This window comes from Zootoca vivipara, chromosome 1 (assembly GCF_963506605.1).
Source record: "Zootoca vivipara chromosome 1, rZooViv1.1, whole genome shotgun sequence".
Lineage (NCBI taxonomy): Eukaryota > Metazoa > Chordata > Lepidosauria > Squamata > Lacertidae > Zootoca > Zootoca vivipara.
Window position 1 is genome coordinate 43,304,176 of NC_083276.1, and position 17,882 is coordinate 43,322,057.

The window sequence follows — 17,882 nt, forward strand, 5'->3', positions numbered from 1 at the left end:
ACCATTGTACTGAGGATCTCTGTGAAGTGCAGGACGCGCTGACTTGATGCCAGGAGGATTAACACAACTGTTGTCTTTCCCGAAACCATTCCCCTTATCTGTATGTGCCAAGACTATATCCAGCCTTGAGCTGTAAACCTCAGAAGATAGCGAGTGAGACGGTGAGATGTCATTTCCTGGCAAGGTATCTGCGGGTGATGAATGAGTTGGAAAATACCAGGCTGAGTCTGATAAAATTGCTGCTGGTGGCATCCTCTGGAAAGAGCTGCCCCAGGCAGCTGATTCGGGGGCCAGCGATGGGGTCATTTGACTGGAAGACAACATAACTTCCACAGTTGAAATGTAGATGGGTGTGGTCGAAGTCTTGCTGCGATGGTCCGGGAATGACATCCTGCAGTTTTAATCCTAAACTCGGAAGACCAAAGCTGGAGACGCTTCTGTGCTCTGTATTTTAAAACACACTTTTCATCCTTTTTCTGTTGGCACTGGAAATTTCCATTCTCTCTTGGGTGTGAAGGAGAGGTGAAGAGCAAATAAATATTTCTCAAAAAAAAAGAGAGAGGAAGTGATACAGAATCTGCAACTGAATGGAGGAGGAGAAGCAGTATTCCTTCAGCACAACTGGCGGTATTTATCCTGTCTGCAGCATGTCAAAAGAGTGCAGGAAGCAGACAGAGAGATGAGCGAGAATGAGTCTCTAAACTAGTAGCGATGAGGCAGAAGTCAAACCAGAAATGCTATCCAAAGATGGATGCTGACCTTATTACAATTTCTCCAGATAAACGGATTAAGCGCCTAGCTCACCAGCACTTCCATTGCCTTGAGAACAGCAGATCGTAATGTGCTCTGCTGCGGTTAAAAGCAAGAGAGCTGTATTCCTCTCCCTCTCTCAGTCACTGCCTATCTGCACTCAGAATAGCAAGATCTCTGTTTAACAGGTCTTAGAAGAATTTCCTACAACCGTTCCAAGTAATGGCACACCAGAAAGTCAGTAATAAAAAAGATAGATGTTTGCCTAATTTCCTCCATATGTGCTCTTATTTACTTTAGAACCAAGCACTCCTAGGCTAAACCTTGCTGAAATCCTTCGAAGGCTTAAGAAACTTGGATGTAACCTAAGATGCTGGCACACAGTCAACGCCATCACACTGGCACAGGGAACGAATGGGGGAAAGTTCTCATTCAGAATACTGCTGAATGCTTTTCACTATACACCACCGCAGGGGTAGCCTCTGTATCAAGGTATGCACAGCACAGCCCACGCGCAAAATGATGAACAGCTTGGGCTCTGCTTGTATCCACAGTGATTATAAAAAACAACAACAGCTATTCACATTCATGTGACTGTGTTTGTGACACCATCAACACCCCTCCTACCCAAAATACAGAGAATGATGAATTGCACACTGCCAAGACAGACTGTTTTTCAAAAAGAGGATCACTTGAGCCAACCAAAACTGTCAACCTTTCTGCTAAAAGTAACTAGGAATTTCCACCTGAAGCCTTTGTGGACGCAGTGAGAAAATGCAAATATTTAAATGCAACTTGGTCCTTCTAATGTGGGGTGGGGCCGGGGCCGGGAGAGTCAAGGTCATATAACCAGGACTGGTTCCCCTTCCCCCAATTTCAGTTGTGCAAGAACTTTTTTTTTACTACTTAGCAAATGTCTAGCATCCTGAGAATGCATTACCTAGTGAGGTCTCAATGGAGAGCAGTGTGAGACCAAGGTTAGGGCCTCATACCTTCTCATTGCTCCTCATCAGTTCCTTTCACCAGTCTTGGAGCATGTTATCTTTGCTTTGTGATGTAGCTAACCGCTGCTATCACTTTAAAAAGCTGCTTCCATCCCAAAGTAAGTATCAGTTGGGGGATTCTTATCAGGAAGAAGAAGAAGAAGAAGAAGAAGAAGAAGAAGAAGAAGAAGAAGAAGAAGAAGAGGAGGAGGAGGAGGAGGAGGAGGAGTTTGGATTTGATATCCTGCTTTATCACTACCCAAAGGAGTCTCAAAGCGGCTAACGTTCTCCTTTCCCTTCCTCCCCCACAACAAACACTCTGTGAGGTCAGTGGGGCTGAGAGACTTCAGAGAGAAGTGTGACTAGCCCAAGGTCACCCAGCAGCTGCATGTGGAGGAGCAGAGACACGAACCCGGTTCCCCAGATTACAAGTCTACCACTCTTAACCACTAAAATAATAATCTCAGGGTGGCAAGGTCCCCATGAGAGAGACGGGAAGCACAACTCAGCAAGTCTAATGACTATCATAGGGTTCTCTACAAAATGTAGCAAATAATAGCATTAGTATCGATCCAAAATGAAAATAAAATAATAATCCTGACAGGCAGTGTTGCAGCTATCAAACCATCTTGTAAGGAGATCCTCACGATAAGACTAGACTGACCAGACTGATCTGGGTTATGATCCAAACTGAATCTGGTGAGTCCTCTTTAGAATCCATGTTCTATAAACTCCTCATCATTCCCTAGGGAGAGGTAGGGCTAATGGAAAAGTAGGGTTTTAAGTGATACACCATGTGGCTTGTTGCATTTTGCAGCAAAGGTCCAGTATGGTGAGTTGTATTAACATGGCATCAATGGCATGAGTATGTTAAATACATTAGCAACAGAATAAATAGATGAGAATGCGGAAAAAACATGGCATCAGTGAGCAAATGCACTATTACATCCTTAGTACGTAACTGTTTAGGAACTTTCCACAAAACGTTCCACATTTATAAGTCTGGAATGTGCAAAAGCTTCTCTAAGAAATGTTTCTTGTTTTATCAAAACTGTTTTGGCTTCCTCTGAAATTCCTCAGATGTTTTGCCCGAGGGGGAAACTTCACTTTGAACACAATGAAAACTTTTAAGTACAGATGTAATAGGTTTCAAAATCACCACCCACTGTGAATCATAAAAAGGTACATTTTATCTAATAAACACTCTGCATTTGAAGGCAAGTTCTTGGCTAAGCCTGATCAAGTAAACGCCAAGGCACCATTAATATACAGTGTACCTCGCAAGACGAATGCCCTGCAAGACGAATGCATCTTGCGATCTGATGGTGACTCGCAAGACGTATTCATTTTGAGAAAAATTTGTCTTGTGAATCACGGATTACCATAGGAATGCATTGAAATTTAATTAATGCATTCCTATGGGCAAAAAAAGAAATTTCAATGCACTCCTATGGGAAACCGCGATTTGCAAGACGAATTTTTCGCAAAATTAAATTCGTCCTGCTAGGTACCACTGTATCTATTTTTATGCACACCTCTTAATATATGTATTTTTGTAAACATTGTTTGGTTGGTTGAAACATTTGGATAAAATGTGGTCCTCCAGAGGTCGCTGGACTATAATGTGTGTTATCTCTGACCATTGGCCATGCTGGCTGGGATTGATGGGAACTGCACTCCAAAAACATTTGGAGGGCTACAGGCTCCGCATACCTTTACTAAGAAAAGGCAAGGAACAGTAGGGCTCGTGCAGCCCAACCAGAGGTGTCCGGTGAAACATGGGGAGTTTCCTATTCTTTCACCCACTCCCTTCACTGGCAGAGCCCTGCAGCCACTGCTGGGCCACTTCCACTGCAGATGATGTGAGCTGGAAGCAACAGGATTCCCTCGGCAGCTTCAGCTGAAGCTTAGTCCTCTGAGGTTCCAGCTACTCCTCTGTTTCCGGGACAAGGGCTTGATTTCAGTGTATGCATAAGTTATGATGCTTAGGAATTGGAACCTTGACCCATTCCTTCTAGGGACGGTGCTAAACTGGGTGAAGCAACTGCTCCCTGAACATTTCGAGAGCTGTAGTTGTGTTACGTTTCCTGTATTGTTTTAAATGAGACCATCTTGGCTGTGAGCCCTGGAAGATCTGCACCCTGCCTTGATGGCCTTTTCCCATCTGGCCTGGGAGGGTGGAGTGCTGACTGACCATAGCTGTCAAGTTTTCCTTTTTCTTGCGAGGAAGCCTATTCAGCATACCGTAAGGGAATTTCCCTTAAAAAAAGGGAGAACTTGACAGCTATGTGACTGACTCCAGCCACAAAAGCTGAGGCTGTGGAACAGATTCTTGGGCTGGAGTATTGTTTACGGGGAGTTGGGAGAGCTTGTTGCTGTTATTGATATTATTGTTGTATCGTTAGTTTTAGATCTTATGATTTATGTGGAAATTGTTTCCATTTGGTTGTGTACTTTTTGATGTATTTTATTTATTTACGACTTCCTGTTATGTTTGTAATTATGTAAATCTTGTCATGTTGTAAGCCGCCTTGAGCATAGTTTCAACTGTGGAAAGGTGGCATACAAATAAAATGATGATGATGACGACGACTAGGCATTGATTATTATTGGTGCTCATGGTGCCTTGGTCAGTGGAGGTGCACTAGGGGTGGGGAACCTCTGGCCTGTGGGCCAAGCTGGGTCCACCAGGCCTCCCTTTTAGCCCACTAGGTTATTTAGGGCAAGTGATGATTGAAAGATGAGCAGCCCTGCCCACCTGCCAGGGGTGTGGAGATCTGACCGTCCGGCCAGAAGAGGTTCCCCACCTCTGAGGTAAACCATAGCCATTGTGGATGTAGCCATTGATAGCCTTATCCTTTTTTAAAGTCATCCAAGTTAGTGACCATCCCTACTTCTCGAAGGATCAGATTCCATAGTTTAACTATGGATGCCACGAGATTCTGCTGTTTTATGTCCAACATTGCCACAACAAGCATGTGTGTGTATGTATATACAAGGGAGATGACAAGGCTTGCCCCATCCAGCTCTTCTTCGCTTCCCATCATACTACCACCATTTACCTACCTCTTGTGAGTTTGAGATATTTTCTAGGTGCTCGCAGTCCCTGTAAAACATCTGCAGAAGGTGGATCTTCTCCAGCCATTCCTTCTTCTCTGCCCACTTGCGGTACACACTGTCCTTTTCTTCCAACAGTGCCTGCAATGTGCCTTGGATCTGATATAAGAAAACAACAGAAAATGTCCATGAGAATCCACAAAACAGTATGAGTGATGCTTGTTATGTGAGTGATGACTTGGCTATGCTACTAGGGCTCAGGATTTTGGTGAAAAGGAAACAACTGTCTGTTTTCACAAACCTGGGTCTGGATATGTTTCAGTAACCCATTTTCCCTCTGAGGAACATCCAGTCATTATGATTGTATCTTTACTGCTCTTTAATTGCAGCACATACACAAAAGGAATAACTGGGTAGGAAGACAACTTCTAGAAACACTGGTGAGCAATGTGTGTTGATGAGGAGTCCACATTATGCCTACGTACGTCTTTTGTTGGCATTTTCTGTTCCAGCAGCAGTTCTTGTCCCAGCTGTAGAACCCGTTCATACATGTCACCACGGGCCTCAATCTCTGCCAACAGCTGCTGGTGCTGAGTCAGCTCCAGATCACTAGTAGAGATGTCTCGAATTTTGTCCTTCATCATCATTTCTCTCATCATTTCTGATGCCCAGGAGGAATAGTCTCGTGCCTGAAAGCCAAGACAAAAATAAAAGATGACGGTCAAGGATTATGAATGGCATCCACCTGTGCCATGCTCAGACCCACTGAAAACAATGGGCGTATCTGAAGTCCATTGGTTTCAACAGGTCTACTCCCAAGTAGGATTTAGTTGGATTTAACCACTATAGCTTGGATTGGCAATGTTGAATTAATGCATGGCAAATGAAAATGACAGCTAGAATAAGCCGCCTGTGGCTGCTTGTGGCACTGATGAGAGTTTCATAGCCTGCTGCTGGGAACAGACATCCCTTTCTTTACATGGAACTTTTGTGGTCACTCTGTTTTGCTCTTGCAGTTTCTCTGAAGCCAGAACTCAGAAGGGGTGTCCCTATACTTATTGCAGATGGATTAACACCAGTGTTAATGTCATGACGTGCTGTTCCATAGAACAAACACCCTGGTAAACAATATGCAAGCAGTGCAACTCTGTATTTTTACAGTGATATTCTGGGATTTTCTGTTTGCAAATGGGAGAATAAATCATCCAGTTTTCTTTTCTGATCCACTTAAAGTTTCTAGGGGATGACTTTTCCTCTGTGAAAATTGTTTGTTCATCCGTCTCTTTCTCTGTATACATATGAATGTGTGTTCTCTACTGATTGCCACTGGTGTGCTACCTTTGACTCCCTGTCTAACACTTGCATGTCATTCTCAGAGGCCAAACACTGCATTTCCTTTGCTATACGGCATCACTAGTGCTTTTTAATTTTATTTTTAAGGAAAAAAAGTGGTGGTACTCACAAGGAAGTTGTTACAATAAGTGCCACAATTTTAACATTGGGGGGGGGGGGGAAGTGCCGTACTGCATATCCTTGAGTAACCCCAGGGGGAAAAAAGCACTGAGCATCATTGATATAAGCATGTACAGGCCTCATTATCTTCTCTGTCCCCTAAGCAACTCTTATATGACTCCTAATGCAGATTACTGCATTAGATATATTAATGCACCCACCAATTAACTCTGTGAAATTAGGGGTTTTTTGTGTGTGTAATTGAGAAGTGCAGAAAGAGTCTGATGAAAGATTGACTTCAATTTCTACCACACTGAAATGCTCACCTGTGTTTGAAAGTGGTACAGTCTGCAGGCTTGCTCCAACTGCTCCCTGCATTGCTCCACTTTGCACCTCAAGGACTCCCAGTTCTCTACCACTGCCTGCTGCTTCTCTTGTATCTCCTGCATTTGACTTTTGGAGCACCGGCAAAGCACGCCATCTGCAGCATCAATCAGTTCCTGCAGCTGCAAAAAAAGAATAAGGAGGATGCCATAGCACATGTCCAGGAAGGGAGAGCACCAGAGTCTCATACTCAGCCTTCTTGAAAAAAACCTAACCTAATAACACAGCTATCAAATTATATTGTGGAGAGGTGTGTAACTCCCCCCCCCAAAGTGTTTTTATTCTATTTTCACAACAGGAAATTCAATAAACTCAATGGTGGCAGGTCATATAAAAATGAAAAAGCAGTACTTTTGTCATGCAAATGGGAAGATTTGTTCTACAAATGCCTACTTATTGTTTTGGAATGCACCATCTTACAAGATAATGAGCAAATTATGAGATGCTAGAATGGGCTTTGGCTTCCAATTGCCACCTGCAAACTGCTATGTATCTTACCTGTTGCTCATTCCCAGACAGTTCATGCTCGAGGGTTGCAAGTTTGCGTAGCTGAGACTGTACGCCACCTAGGTCTCTAGCAATGTCATCAGGGATGGCCTTGGACTTCTCCTAATGAAATAATATGGGGAAGCTTGCTGTTAATGGGTTCATTATTTGAAACAAGGTGTAAATATATTATTATTATTATTACTACTACTACTACTACTTCATTATAAATCACTTCCTATGAAGCATCTTGAAGCAATTTCAGAATACACTAGACACACATATAAAACAATTATATAGATAAAATCAATTCCAAATAGAATAGAGATACAGACTCAGATAAAAATCTGCACTTGTTGAAATCGGGAAATTCTTCAGCAGGTGCCAAAAAGACAATGGGAGTGAGTTCCGAAGGGGAAGGGCCATCAAACTAATTTATCATCCCTGCATTGTACAGATTGGGTCTCCTGATGAGATGGTGTCCAAAGGAGGCCCCCTCATGCAGTGTACATCAATCAGTTGGTATGTAAGTAGGGTTGCCAGACTCAATAGAGGACAGGACTTCTGTGCCTTTAATTGCTCTGCTCTCTTTTGAGTCTGGAAACCTTAAAGAGAAACCAGCAGACCCTTTGCTTGGAAATTAAACAAAGGGTCTGCTAGTTTCTCTTTAAGGTTTCCAGACTCAAAAGAGAGCAGGGGAATTAAAGGCACAGAAGTCCTGTCCTCTATTGAGTCTGGCAACCCTATAGGTAAGGGATGAGACAATCTTACAGGCATGCTGGTCCCAAATGGTATAGGGAAATGCAAGGCTAAGCTACAGTATATGTGTCAGAACAGCCAGATGTACTAATGTACATATTGTTCCCATTACCATATAATTGGAGGCTGGGTTGTGTGCCTGTTTTTTTCATAAAGGGAAGCACACTGATGAGGAGAGCTAAACTCTTCCCACCTTGCCTCACAGCACCCCATTGCATAAAATACTTTGTTCCCCAGCCCAGCCCTATTGCTGGAATTGAGTCAGTCTGAATGAGGTTAGGGAGGGGAGAGTTTATCACCTTCATCCAGGAAAACCAATTACCAAGCTTGGGATGTGCATGGAGCAAGTGTGTGAATGAATAGCTTATTTAAATTAATCAACTGCTGTTTTTCTGTTTTCTTTTGTTTTTACATGTTTATGGCCTATCTATCATCTATCTATCTATCTATCATCATCATCTATCATCTATCAATCTATATCATACTGTAATTTTACATTTCATTGTTGTTACTGGCATGGCCTGGTTGGACGCAGAGGGAGGAACCAGATGGGGAACCATCAAGGGAAGAAAGCTCAGAGCCTGGGTAATGGTGGTGGGACAACAATGAGTGGTCAGAGGGAGAAGCCTGGGAAGAGGAGGTGTCAGAAGCTGAAGAGGTAACAGGGCTTAGTGAGCTGGGAGAGTCTGTGGCAGAGAGTAGCTCAGAATCAGAGGCAGAAGCTGAAGCCTGAGAGTGGGAGGCCAAGAGGCAGAGATGAATCAGGCTGCTGAAGAGCCACAGGTGCCTCTCCCTCCTGCTGTGACAAACTCCCCTCCATGCTTGTTTGCCAGAACAAGGAGGCATGAAAAGGGTGGAAAGGTTGGCTGCACAGTCTCCAATTGCTTGAAAAAAAGCCCTGGAGAAGAGGGGACTTAGACGGCCATGAAGAGATGGGGACTTTCAGTCTTGGTAAACTGATTTTCATGGAGGAAGACCACCAGGAATGATCTGCTCTGCTCATTAGGCCTGACACTCGTCCACGTCAGTGGAGATTGTGTTTTTGCTAATAAAGAGTTAACTGCATTTTTGAACTGTGTGATTTCTGACCAGCACACTCCTGTGACAGTTATCCATATAGGGTGCTAAGTATGGGAAAGCTGGGATAGATTATGTTAATGCATATGCATAACAATCTTCTCTTCACAGCTAATGTGGCCCTCAAAGGATTCAGTAGATGGGCAGAAACAAAATACCCAATCCATATATTTTCCAGCATGATTATAACCTCAGTATGGACAAGGGCTTCCATCAGGTCTTGCAGACACTTGTGTATTGACTCAGCATCTTGTAGTCGTTCACCTCGAAACTTTATCATCTCCAGCAATTCATCCCAATTGTTCCTGATGAGGGAAACAGGTTGAAAAACGTGAAATGGAACCAGTGCTGGTTCTAGTTGTTTATGCATGCTGAAGGCATCTTTAGACAACTCAAAATATTGTCGATCCCAGGCTCATAGCTTAGCAGTCCAACAACAAACACATGCTATAATCCAGCGATGAGGGTCTGTCAGTGGGCCAGCTCCTTATCTCCTCTCCTCATAATTATATCAGGTGATATAATTACACCTTACATCATCATTGATCACTGAGACTTCACAGCAGCATGCAGGATTGCAAACAGACCTGCATGGTGCTTTGAAGTGCCACTGATTAGTAGACTTGAAGTCATCACCTATCAGGTGATGGGCGGTGACTTCAAGCCTGCTTTTTGCAAGGAATGACTACATGATCAGGTTCCTCATGGGGAACTCCACTGCACAGCTGATCCAGCCACATCTCTGCTTGCCTGACATATGATGTCAGGTGTTGGATAAATGGGTGTGGTTTGGGGAAAAACAGCCTCATGGGCCAAATTGGCCCATAGTCTGGAGGTTCTCGACTATGAACCATAAGACAAGCCTTGGTTAGTTACAGTTCATGTTTTGTCTGGAGATATTTAAACCATGAGCCTGAGTTTGAACGACATGTTAAGTGTCTAGGAATGACTAGGGAGGAAGAAAGCAGCCATGGTTTCCTCTCACCCACACCCATGTCCTGAGTGTTTCCTTTTTTCCTTGTTTGTGCTGAGCCACTGCTTGGCTTAGTGTTACATGAAAACTGGGCTGGTATGCATAGTTTTGTAACTATTGCTTGCTTTTCCTCTAAAGAAGAAGTCCTAAACAATGCAACCTTTCTTCAAGGTAACACAGTTAGCTAGGAAAGGTCCAGCCTCCTACAACAGCTGTAGCTAGTTCTGTCCTCCTTTACCACTTCCTGTTCCTAGGCAATAAATGCATATGCATAAAGTGGTGCTGGGAAGAAGACTCCCTTTCCACTGTTGTCTTAGGGGACAAGGCCAGTCCCCTATGCACACATCTCTAAAGGGTCAATGAAACAGTTCTTTGGAATGATCAACTCTGTCAGCTGATCAGTATTTCACAAGTTAGTGATAAATAAGAAGGACCAGCTTTGTGTGTCAAAGAAACCATAATGAAGATCATTTCAGAAAGCTCTTGGTCTTTGAGATCTTTCTTATATATTATTTAATTAGCACGGATCTGGCTGTGGCTATTTCCTATTTCCCTGCCAGAAGGTCTCCTCTTACCGCAACTGTTTCTGTTTCTTCCGAATCTCCCGGGAATCGAAATGGCCACGATCCACCATATCCTCTGCTAGCTGATAGGATGCAACAACTCTCTTGGCAGCAATTTCCATCTGGTGCTGGAGCGTTTCATATTTGGCACAAAGATGCTTTCAGAGAAAACATTGAGTGAGAAGGCAGAAGAAATACGCACAGTTCACACACCTCCACACAATTAGCTATCAGCTAATGTTCCAAACATTCTGTTCCATTCTGTGTTGCTCTGACTTTTCATTCGAGTAAATCTAGCAATAGCTCAGCCTTCTTCAGGTGAGTTAGTATGGCTCCTATGGCTCAGATGCATGACTTGTCAGGAGCTGCGTGTTTAATATTGTGGCCACAATTTTATGGAAATCCCTCCCAGTTTAGGTCAGACTGGCCCCAATTACTACTACTACTTCTTATTCTTCTTCCAGCAGACTTTTAACTTCAAAATGAACTCATTTTTAGTTTCATTGTACTGAGTCTCCTGGATACTGCTTAGAGACTGCTGTGATTCAGGGGCATAGCAATGGTTGAAAATAAGTAAATCTCACAATGTAAATTCAAAGTATGTGGGGGTTCAATGGGCTAGTCCAGACATGTTCAACTAGTCGACCACAATCGGCAGGTACCCTGGGTGATCCTGGTTAATTGTGGGATCCTTATTGATCGTGGGATTAAAAAAACTGGGGAATGAATGTCTCCCCCCACCCCCCTCACTCTGTCCTTCTGTCACGTCACGTAGGAGTTCGTTTGGTGTCTGCTTTTGAGCTGCGTGCATTGGTTAGCGGCGGATTTTTTGTTGAGCGATTTATGGCATTCCCCCTTTGAAAAAGCTCAACAACTCTGGGCACTCCTTCCTAGTAAAAGCTCAACAACTTTGGGCAATCCTCCCCTTGACCACCCACCCCACTCATGCTCCTCCTTCTCCCAATGACAATGGGTAGATCACTGCCAGTTTTTTTAATACTGGGAGTAGAATGCAGTCTCTTGGGAGCTGGACATGCCTGGGCTAGTCTATAATGACTAGAACACTGCCTTTGACTTTTAAAGCTCTTCAGAGCTTGGGAATGGGATACCTGAAGGACCACTTGTCTCCACATGTCACTGCTTATCAACAAAGGCACTTTGTCAGGTGCCTCCATTATCTAAGGTGTGACAAGGGGTGGCTAAAGGGGGAAAGAACTCAGTTTCAGAACCCTGATTATGGAATGCTATCTAGTGCAGGCATCCCCAAACTGCAGCCCTCCAGATGTTTTGGCCCAGAACTCCCATGATCCCTAGCTAACAGGACCAGTGGTCAGGGATGATGGGAATTATAGTCCAAAACATCTGGAGGGACGAAGTTTGGGGATGCCTGATTTAGTGCCTTCCTTGATGTCATTTTTGTGCCAGGCAAAGACCACTTTTATTTTCCCATGTGTTGTTTAGTCGTTTAGTCGTGTCCGACTCTTCGTGACCCCATGGACCATAGCACGCCAGGCACTCCTGTCTTCCACTGCCTCCCGCAGTTTGGTCAAACTCATGTTGGTAGCTTCGAGAACACTGTCCAACCATCTTGTCCTCTGACGTCCTCTTCTCCTAGTGCCCTCAATCTTTCCCAACATCAGGGTCTTTTCCAAGGATTCTTCTCTTCTCATGAGGTGGCCAAAGTATTGGAGCCTCAGCTTCACGATCTGTCCTTCCAGGGAGCACTCAGGGCTGATTTCTTTAAGAATGGATAGGTTTGATCTTCTAGCAGTCCATGGGACTCTCAAGAGTCTCCTCCAGCACCATAATTCAAAAGCATCAATTCTTCGGTGATCAGCCTTCTTTATGGTCCAGCTCTCACTTCCATACATCACTACTGGGAAAACCATAGCTTTAACTATACGGACCTTTGTCGGCAAGGTGATGTCTCTGCTTTTTATGATGCTGTCTAGGTTTGTCATTGCTTTTCTCCCAAGAAGCAGGCGTCTTTTAATTTCGTGACTGCTGTCACCATCTGCAGTGATCAAGGAGCCCAAGAAGGTAAAATCTCTCACTGCCTCCATTTCTTCCCCTTCTATTTGCCAGGAGGTGATGGGACCAGTGGCCATGATCTTGGTTTTTTTGATGTTGAGCTTCAGACCATAATTTGCGCTCTCCTCTTTCACCCTCATTAAAAGGTTCTTTAATTCCTCCTCGCTTTCTGCCATCAAGGTTGTGTCATCTGCATATCTGAGGTTGTTGATATTTCTTCCGGCAATCTTAATTCCGGCTTGGGATTCATCTAGTCCAGCCTTTCGCATGATGAATTCTGCATATAAGTTAAATAAGCAGGGAGACAATATACAACCTTGTCGTACTCCTTTCCCAATTTTGAACCACTCAGTTGTTCCATATCCAGTTCTAACTGTAGCTTCTTGTCCCACATAGAGATTTCTCAGGAGACAGATGAGGTGATTAGGCACTCCCATTTCTTTAAGAACTTGCCATAGTTTGCTGTGGTCGACACAGTCAAAGGCTTTTGCATAGTCAATGAAGCAGAAGTAGACGTTTTTCTGGAACTCTCTAGCTTTCTCCATAATCCAGCGCATGTTTGCTATTTGGTCTCTGGTTCCTCTGCCCTTTTGAAATCCAGCTTGCACTTCTGGGAGTTCTCGGTCCACATACTGCCTAAGCCTGCCTTGTAGAATTTTAAGCATAACCTTACTAGCGTGTGAAATGAGCGCAATTGTGCGGTAGTTGGAGCATTCTTTGGCACTGCCCTTCTTTGGAATTGGGATGTAGACTGATCTTCTCCAATCCTCTGGCCATTGCTGAGTTTTCCAAACTTGCTGGCATATTGGGTGTAGCACCTTAACAGCATCATCTTTTAAAATTTTAAATAGTTCAGCTGGAATATCATCACTTCCACTGGCCTTGTTATTAGCAGTGCTTTCTAAGGCCCATTTGACTTCACTCTCCAAGATGTCTGGCTCAAGGTCAGCAACCACACTACCTGAGGTGTACGAAACCTCCATGTCTTTCTGGTATAATTCCTCTGTGTATTCTTGCCACCTCTTCTTGATGTCTTCTGCTTCTGTTAGGTCCTTACCACTTTTGTCCTTGATTATGGTAATCTTTGTACGAAATGTTCCTTTCATATCTCCAATTTTCTTGAACAGATCTCTGGTTTTCCCCATTCTATTGTTTTCCTCTATTTCTTTGCATTGCTCATTTAAGAAGACCCTCTTGTCTCTCCTTGCTGTTTTTTGGAAATCTGCATTCAGTTTCCTGTATCTTTCCCTATCTCCGTTGCATTTTGCTTGCCTCCTCTCCTCCGCTATTTGTAAGGCCTCGTTGGACAGCCATTTTGCTTTCTTGCATTTCCTTTTCCTTGGGATGGTTTTCGTTGCTGCCTCCTGTATAATGTTACGAGCCTCCATCCATAGTTCTTCAGGCACTCTGTCCACCAAATCTAAATCCTTAAACCTGTTCCTCACTTCCACTGTGTATTCATAAGGGATTTGATTCAGATTGTATCTTACTGGCCCAGTGGTTTTTCCTACTTTCTTCAGTTTAAGCTGGAATTTTGCTATAAGAAGCTGATGATCTGAGTTACAGTCAGCTCCAGGTCTTGTTTTTGCTGATTGTATAGAGCTTCTCCATCTTTGGCTGCAGAGAATATAATCAATCTGATTTCGATGCTGCCCATTTGGTGATATCCATGTGTAGAGTCGTCTCTTGTGTTGTTGGAAGAGAGTGTTTGTGATGACCAGCTTGTTCTCTTGACAGAACTCTATTAGCCTTTGCCCTGCTTCATTTTGAACTCCAAGGCCAAACTTGCCAGTTGTTCCTTTTATCTCTTGATTCCCTACTTTAGCATTCCAATCCCCTGTAATGAGAAGAACATCCTTCTTTGGTGTCATTTCTAGAAGGTGTTGTAGGTCTTCATAGAATTGGTCAATTTCACTTTCTTCAGCACCGGTAGTTGGTGCATAAACTTGGATTACTGTGATGTTAAAAGGTCTGCCTTGGATTCGTATCGAGATCATTCTGTCATTTTTGAGATTGCATCCCATTACAGCTTTTGCCACTCTTTTGTTGACTATGAGGGCCACTCCATTTCTACTACGGGATTCTTGCCCACAGTAGTAGATACGATAGTCACCCGAACTGAATTCGCCCATTCCCTTCCATTTTAGTTCACTGATGCCCAGGATGTCTATATTTATTCTTGTCATCTCATTTTTGACCACATCCAGCTTACCTCCACTCATGGTTCTTACATTCCAGGTTCCTATGCAATATTTTTCTTTACAGCATCAGACTTTCCTTTCGCTTCCAGGCATATCCGCAACTGAGCGTCCTTTCGGCTTTGGCCCAGCCGCTTCATCAGCTCTGAATCTACTTGTACTTGTCCTCCGCTCTTCCTCAGTAGCATGTTGGACGCCTTCCGACCTGAGGGGCTCATCTTCCAGCGTCATAACTTTTATATGCCTGTTGTCTTTGTCCATGGAGTTTTCTTGGCAGGGATACTGGAGTGGCTTGCCAGTTCCTTCTCCAGGTGGATCATGTTTAGTCAAAACTCTCCACTATGACCTGTCCATCTTGGGTGGCCCTGCATGGCATAGCTCATAGCTTCTCTGAGTTATTCAAGCCCCTTCGCCACGACAAGGCATTGATCCATTTTTCCCATAAAAAAATAATAATCTCTCTATATTGCTTTTATGCTGCTGTTGTCTTTTTTATTTTGGTAGATTGCTTTTATACTGCTTTTTTAGATTATGCTCATTTAATATTCCTGTTTTGATGTTTTTTAAAAAAATATTTACGTTATCCTGTGGAACTTTTCAAAGGTTAAACGTAGTACAAAAAGAGCAGTTGCTACTTTTCAACCTTGGCTAAACCACCCACCCGCAAATTACAAACGTTTGTTGGGAAACAAAAACAGAGTGTTTCAGAAACGATTATCAACCAGGTTAATTATAACCCTTCAAGCTTATTTCACCCAGGTGTACTGTTTATACTTTTCTGATTGGCTTATTTAGTCATTTGAAAAAACATCCCTGAAATTATCGTATCATTTCTTCATTGACATCTTACAAAGGATTTGTCATAATGATTAAGCACAAGTTGGCCACAATGGTTTCACCACTTGCAAAATCCATCTTAAGTCTGCTACATTCCTAAATTGTCAGCTTGCTAAAGCTAACAAAACTAATTCACTTCTTGATATTACACCTAATCCTCTTTATGAAGGCTTATCAGAGCTTGGTACGTAGTTGTTTCCATCCCAATATTTTGGTGTAACAAAACTTTGTTAAGCGTGGTGCATTTTAAAATATAATTTACCAGGACATAATTTTAATAAATTAAAAAAATTAAAAAGTAGTCTAGTAGCACCTTAGAGACCAACTAAGTTTGTTCTAGGCATGAGCTTTCGTGTGCATGCACACCTCTCCAGATACTCTGAAACAGAAGTCACCAGACGCTTATATATAGTGGGAGGGTGGGATGGGGTATTTCTCATTATACCTTACCAGGACATGTTCATAACTGGTCCCATAGCCATCAGAACTGGCTACCTGCTTCTGCTGACTGATCCAGTCTTCCAGATCCTCATATTCCCTCAGAAAGTCATGCAATGTAAGAGTCTCCTCCAGCCTTTTGCCCCTTTTTGGAGAGAGAAATAGATAATAGCAGCAGTGCTGTCAAGGCAGGACTTTTGCAGCAGATGTCCAAGGCTCCACTCAACAGAATGAACAGTTGGGCTGGCTGATCACATTTTGAAATAAGTGAACCATCTAAAGGGGCTGGAGGGAAATCCTAAGACCATTAAATCCAGTGTCTAAAGTTACCTGGGAACTATACAAAATGCAGTTGAGATACGTACGTTCCCCAAAGCCTGTTGGGGATCTTGCATAATAGCTAGAGAATGTACTAAATTCAGTTGAGATATAGACTTTCTCCTAGGCCTGTTGGATTGTGCATATTGACTGGGAAATGTGCACAATTCCCTCTTCATGGGTGTATTATTTATACATTCTCCATGAGGTCTGGTGAATGTGTACAGTGGCCAGTTGTTGATATGCTCTTTAACCCCAACTTGCACTGCATATATATCAATATCATAGGTATACTTAAGGAAATTCATTCCTTTGAATTTTCAAGAGAACTGACTTGACCTGTATATCCAAGACTAACGTATGAATCACAATGCAATTATATTGGTAGTTCTTATATTGTACCTTTTTAAAATACTTTTTCTGTAAGCCACTTTGAGATACGTAGTGAAAAATGGGGTATAATTTCCTGAAATAAACAAACACTGCAACCTCTGTCCAACAAAGTCCTGTTAGCACAAGGACTTTCATTTGTACAGTGGGACTTTCACTCCCTACACACACACCCCACCAATATTTTTTGGGAGTTCTGTCTGGAACAATGCCTCTTTCTGGAGATTTGATGGAGGAGGAGTACATCCGCTGCCTTCTAAGAGTGCTTGCTATTTGTCTCCACTTGGTAAATAAAACAAAACATTATAGGTTTCCAATACTCTCTCATTCACAGGAAACCAACTCTGAGTAGTACGAATGATTCAGGGATTGTCCAATGTTCTGAGAAGTAGGAAGTGTGCAACAATATATATATGCATTCATCAACATTATATTGTGAACCACCCTGTGATCCTTAGATGAAGGGTGGTATAGAAATTTTAGAAATAATAATAATAATAATAATAATAATAATAATAATAATAATAAGCATGGTCGATAGCTAGGGCCAGCTCAATATATTTGTGGCCCATGATGAATTATGAGATGTCCCCCCATTTCTAGAAGCTGACTGGACTGCCAGCTGAATCTTACTTCAACACTTGGTGTCAATGGGATGACATCTTCCAGCATACCCGAAGTCAGCAGGCTAGTTTAGGCGTATCTGATAGGCCAGTGGCACACATAGCTCTGATCTCCAACAGAGGGCAACATCTGAGTTGGCAGGGCTTGGGAGAAATTACTGCCCCCCAGCACCTGCTGCCTGAGGCAATGGCTTCACTCGGCCTAATGGTAGGGCCAGCCCTGCCTAAAGCCTCTTGAAGGGATCAGAAGCTTTGCTATTGATTTTCATGTGGTTTGGCAGAAGATCAAAGCCCAACAAAAGACCATACAAAGAAACAGGGACTGCTATTTTCTTACCTTGCTATGGCCATATTTTGCAACTCCTGAATCTGTGATTGAACTTGTTCCTGAGGTGTGTCAACTTCATCATAGTGGATGGAGCCAGAGAGGGGCAGCGTTTTGGCAGTTTCGCCTAGTTCCATTACTAAATTCTGATAGATGTCGATTTCATGCTCCAGGGCCTGACAGAAAGCAAAGTTCTAGCTGAAGTAAGAACTTAGGCGAGGCCAAACATACGAAGTTG

At 43.1% G+C, this 17,882-nt stretch overlaps 1 protein-coding gene across 1 annotated transcript in view; it reads right to left on the minus strand.

Moving 5' to 3' along the window:
* SPTBN5 (spectrin beta, non-erythrocytic 5) overlaps positions 1–17,882 on the minus strand; it is a 113,789-nt gene that overhangs the window by 48,810 nt on the left and 47,097 nt on the right. The window contains exons 27-34 of the mRNA XM_060273618.1: positions 17,657–17,820; positions 16,001–16,133; positions 10,497–10,642; positions 9,139–9,253; positions 7,125–7,235; positions 6,569–6,748; positions 5,276–5,479; positions 4,800–4,949 (exon numbers count right to left, since the gene is read on the minus strand). Of these exons, the coding sequence (XP_060129601.1) occupies positions 4,800–4,949; positions 5,276–5,479; positions 6,569–6,748; positions 7,125–7,235; positions 9,139–9,253; positions 10,497–10,642; positions 16,001–16,133; positions 17,657–17,820 (1,203 nt within the window). The remainder of the gene's footprint in view (positions 1–4,799; positions 4,950–5,275; positions 5,480–6,568; positions 6,749–7,124; positions 7,236–9,138; positions 9,254–10,496; positions 10,643–16,000; positions 16,134–17,656; positions 17,821–17,882) is intronic.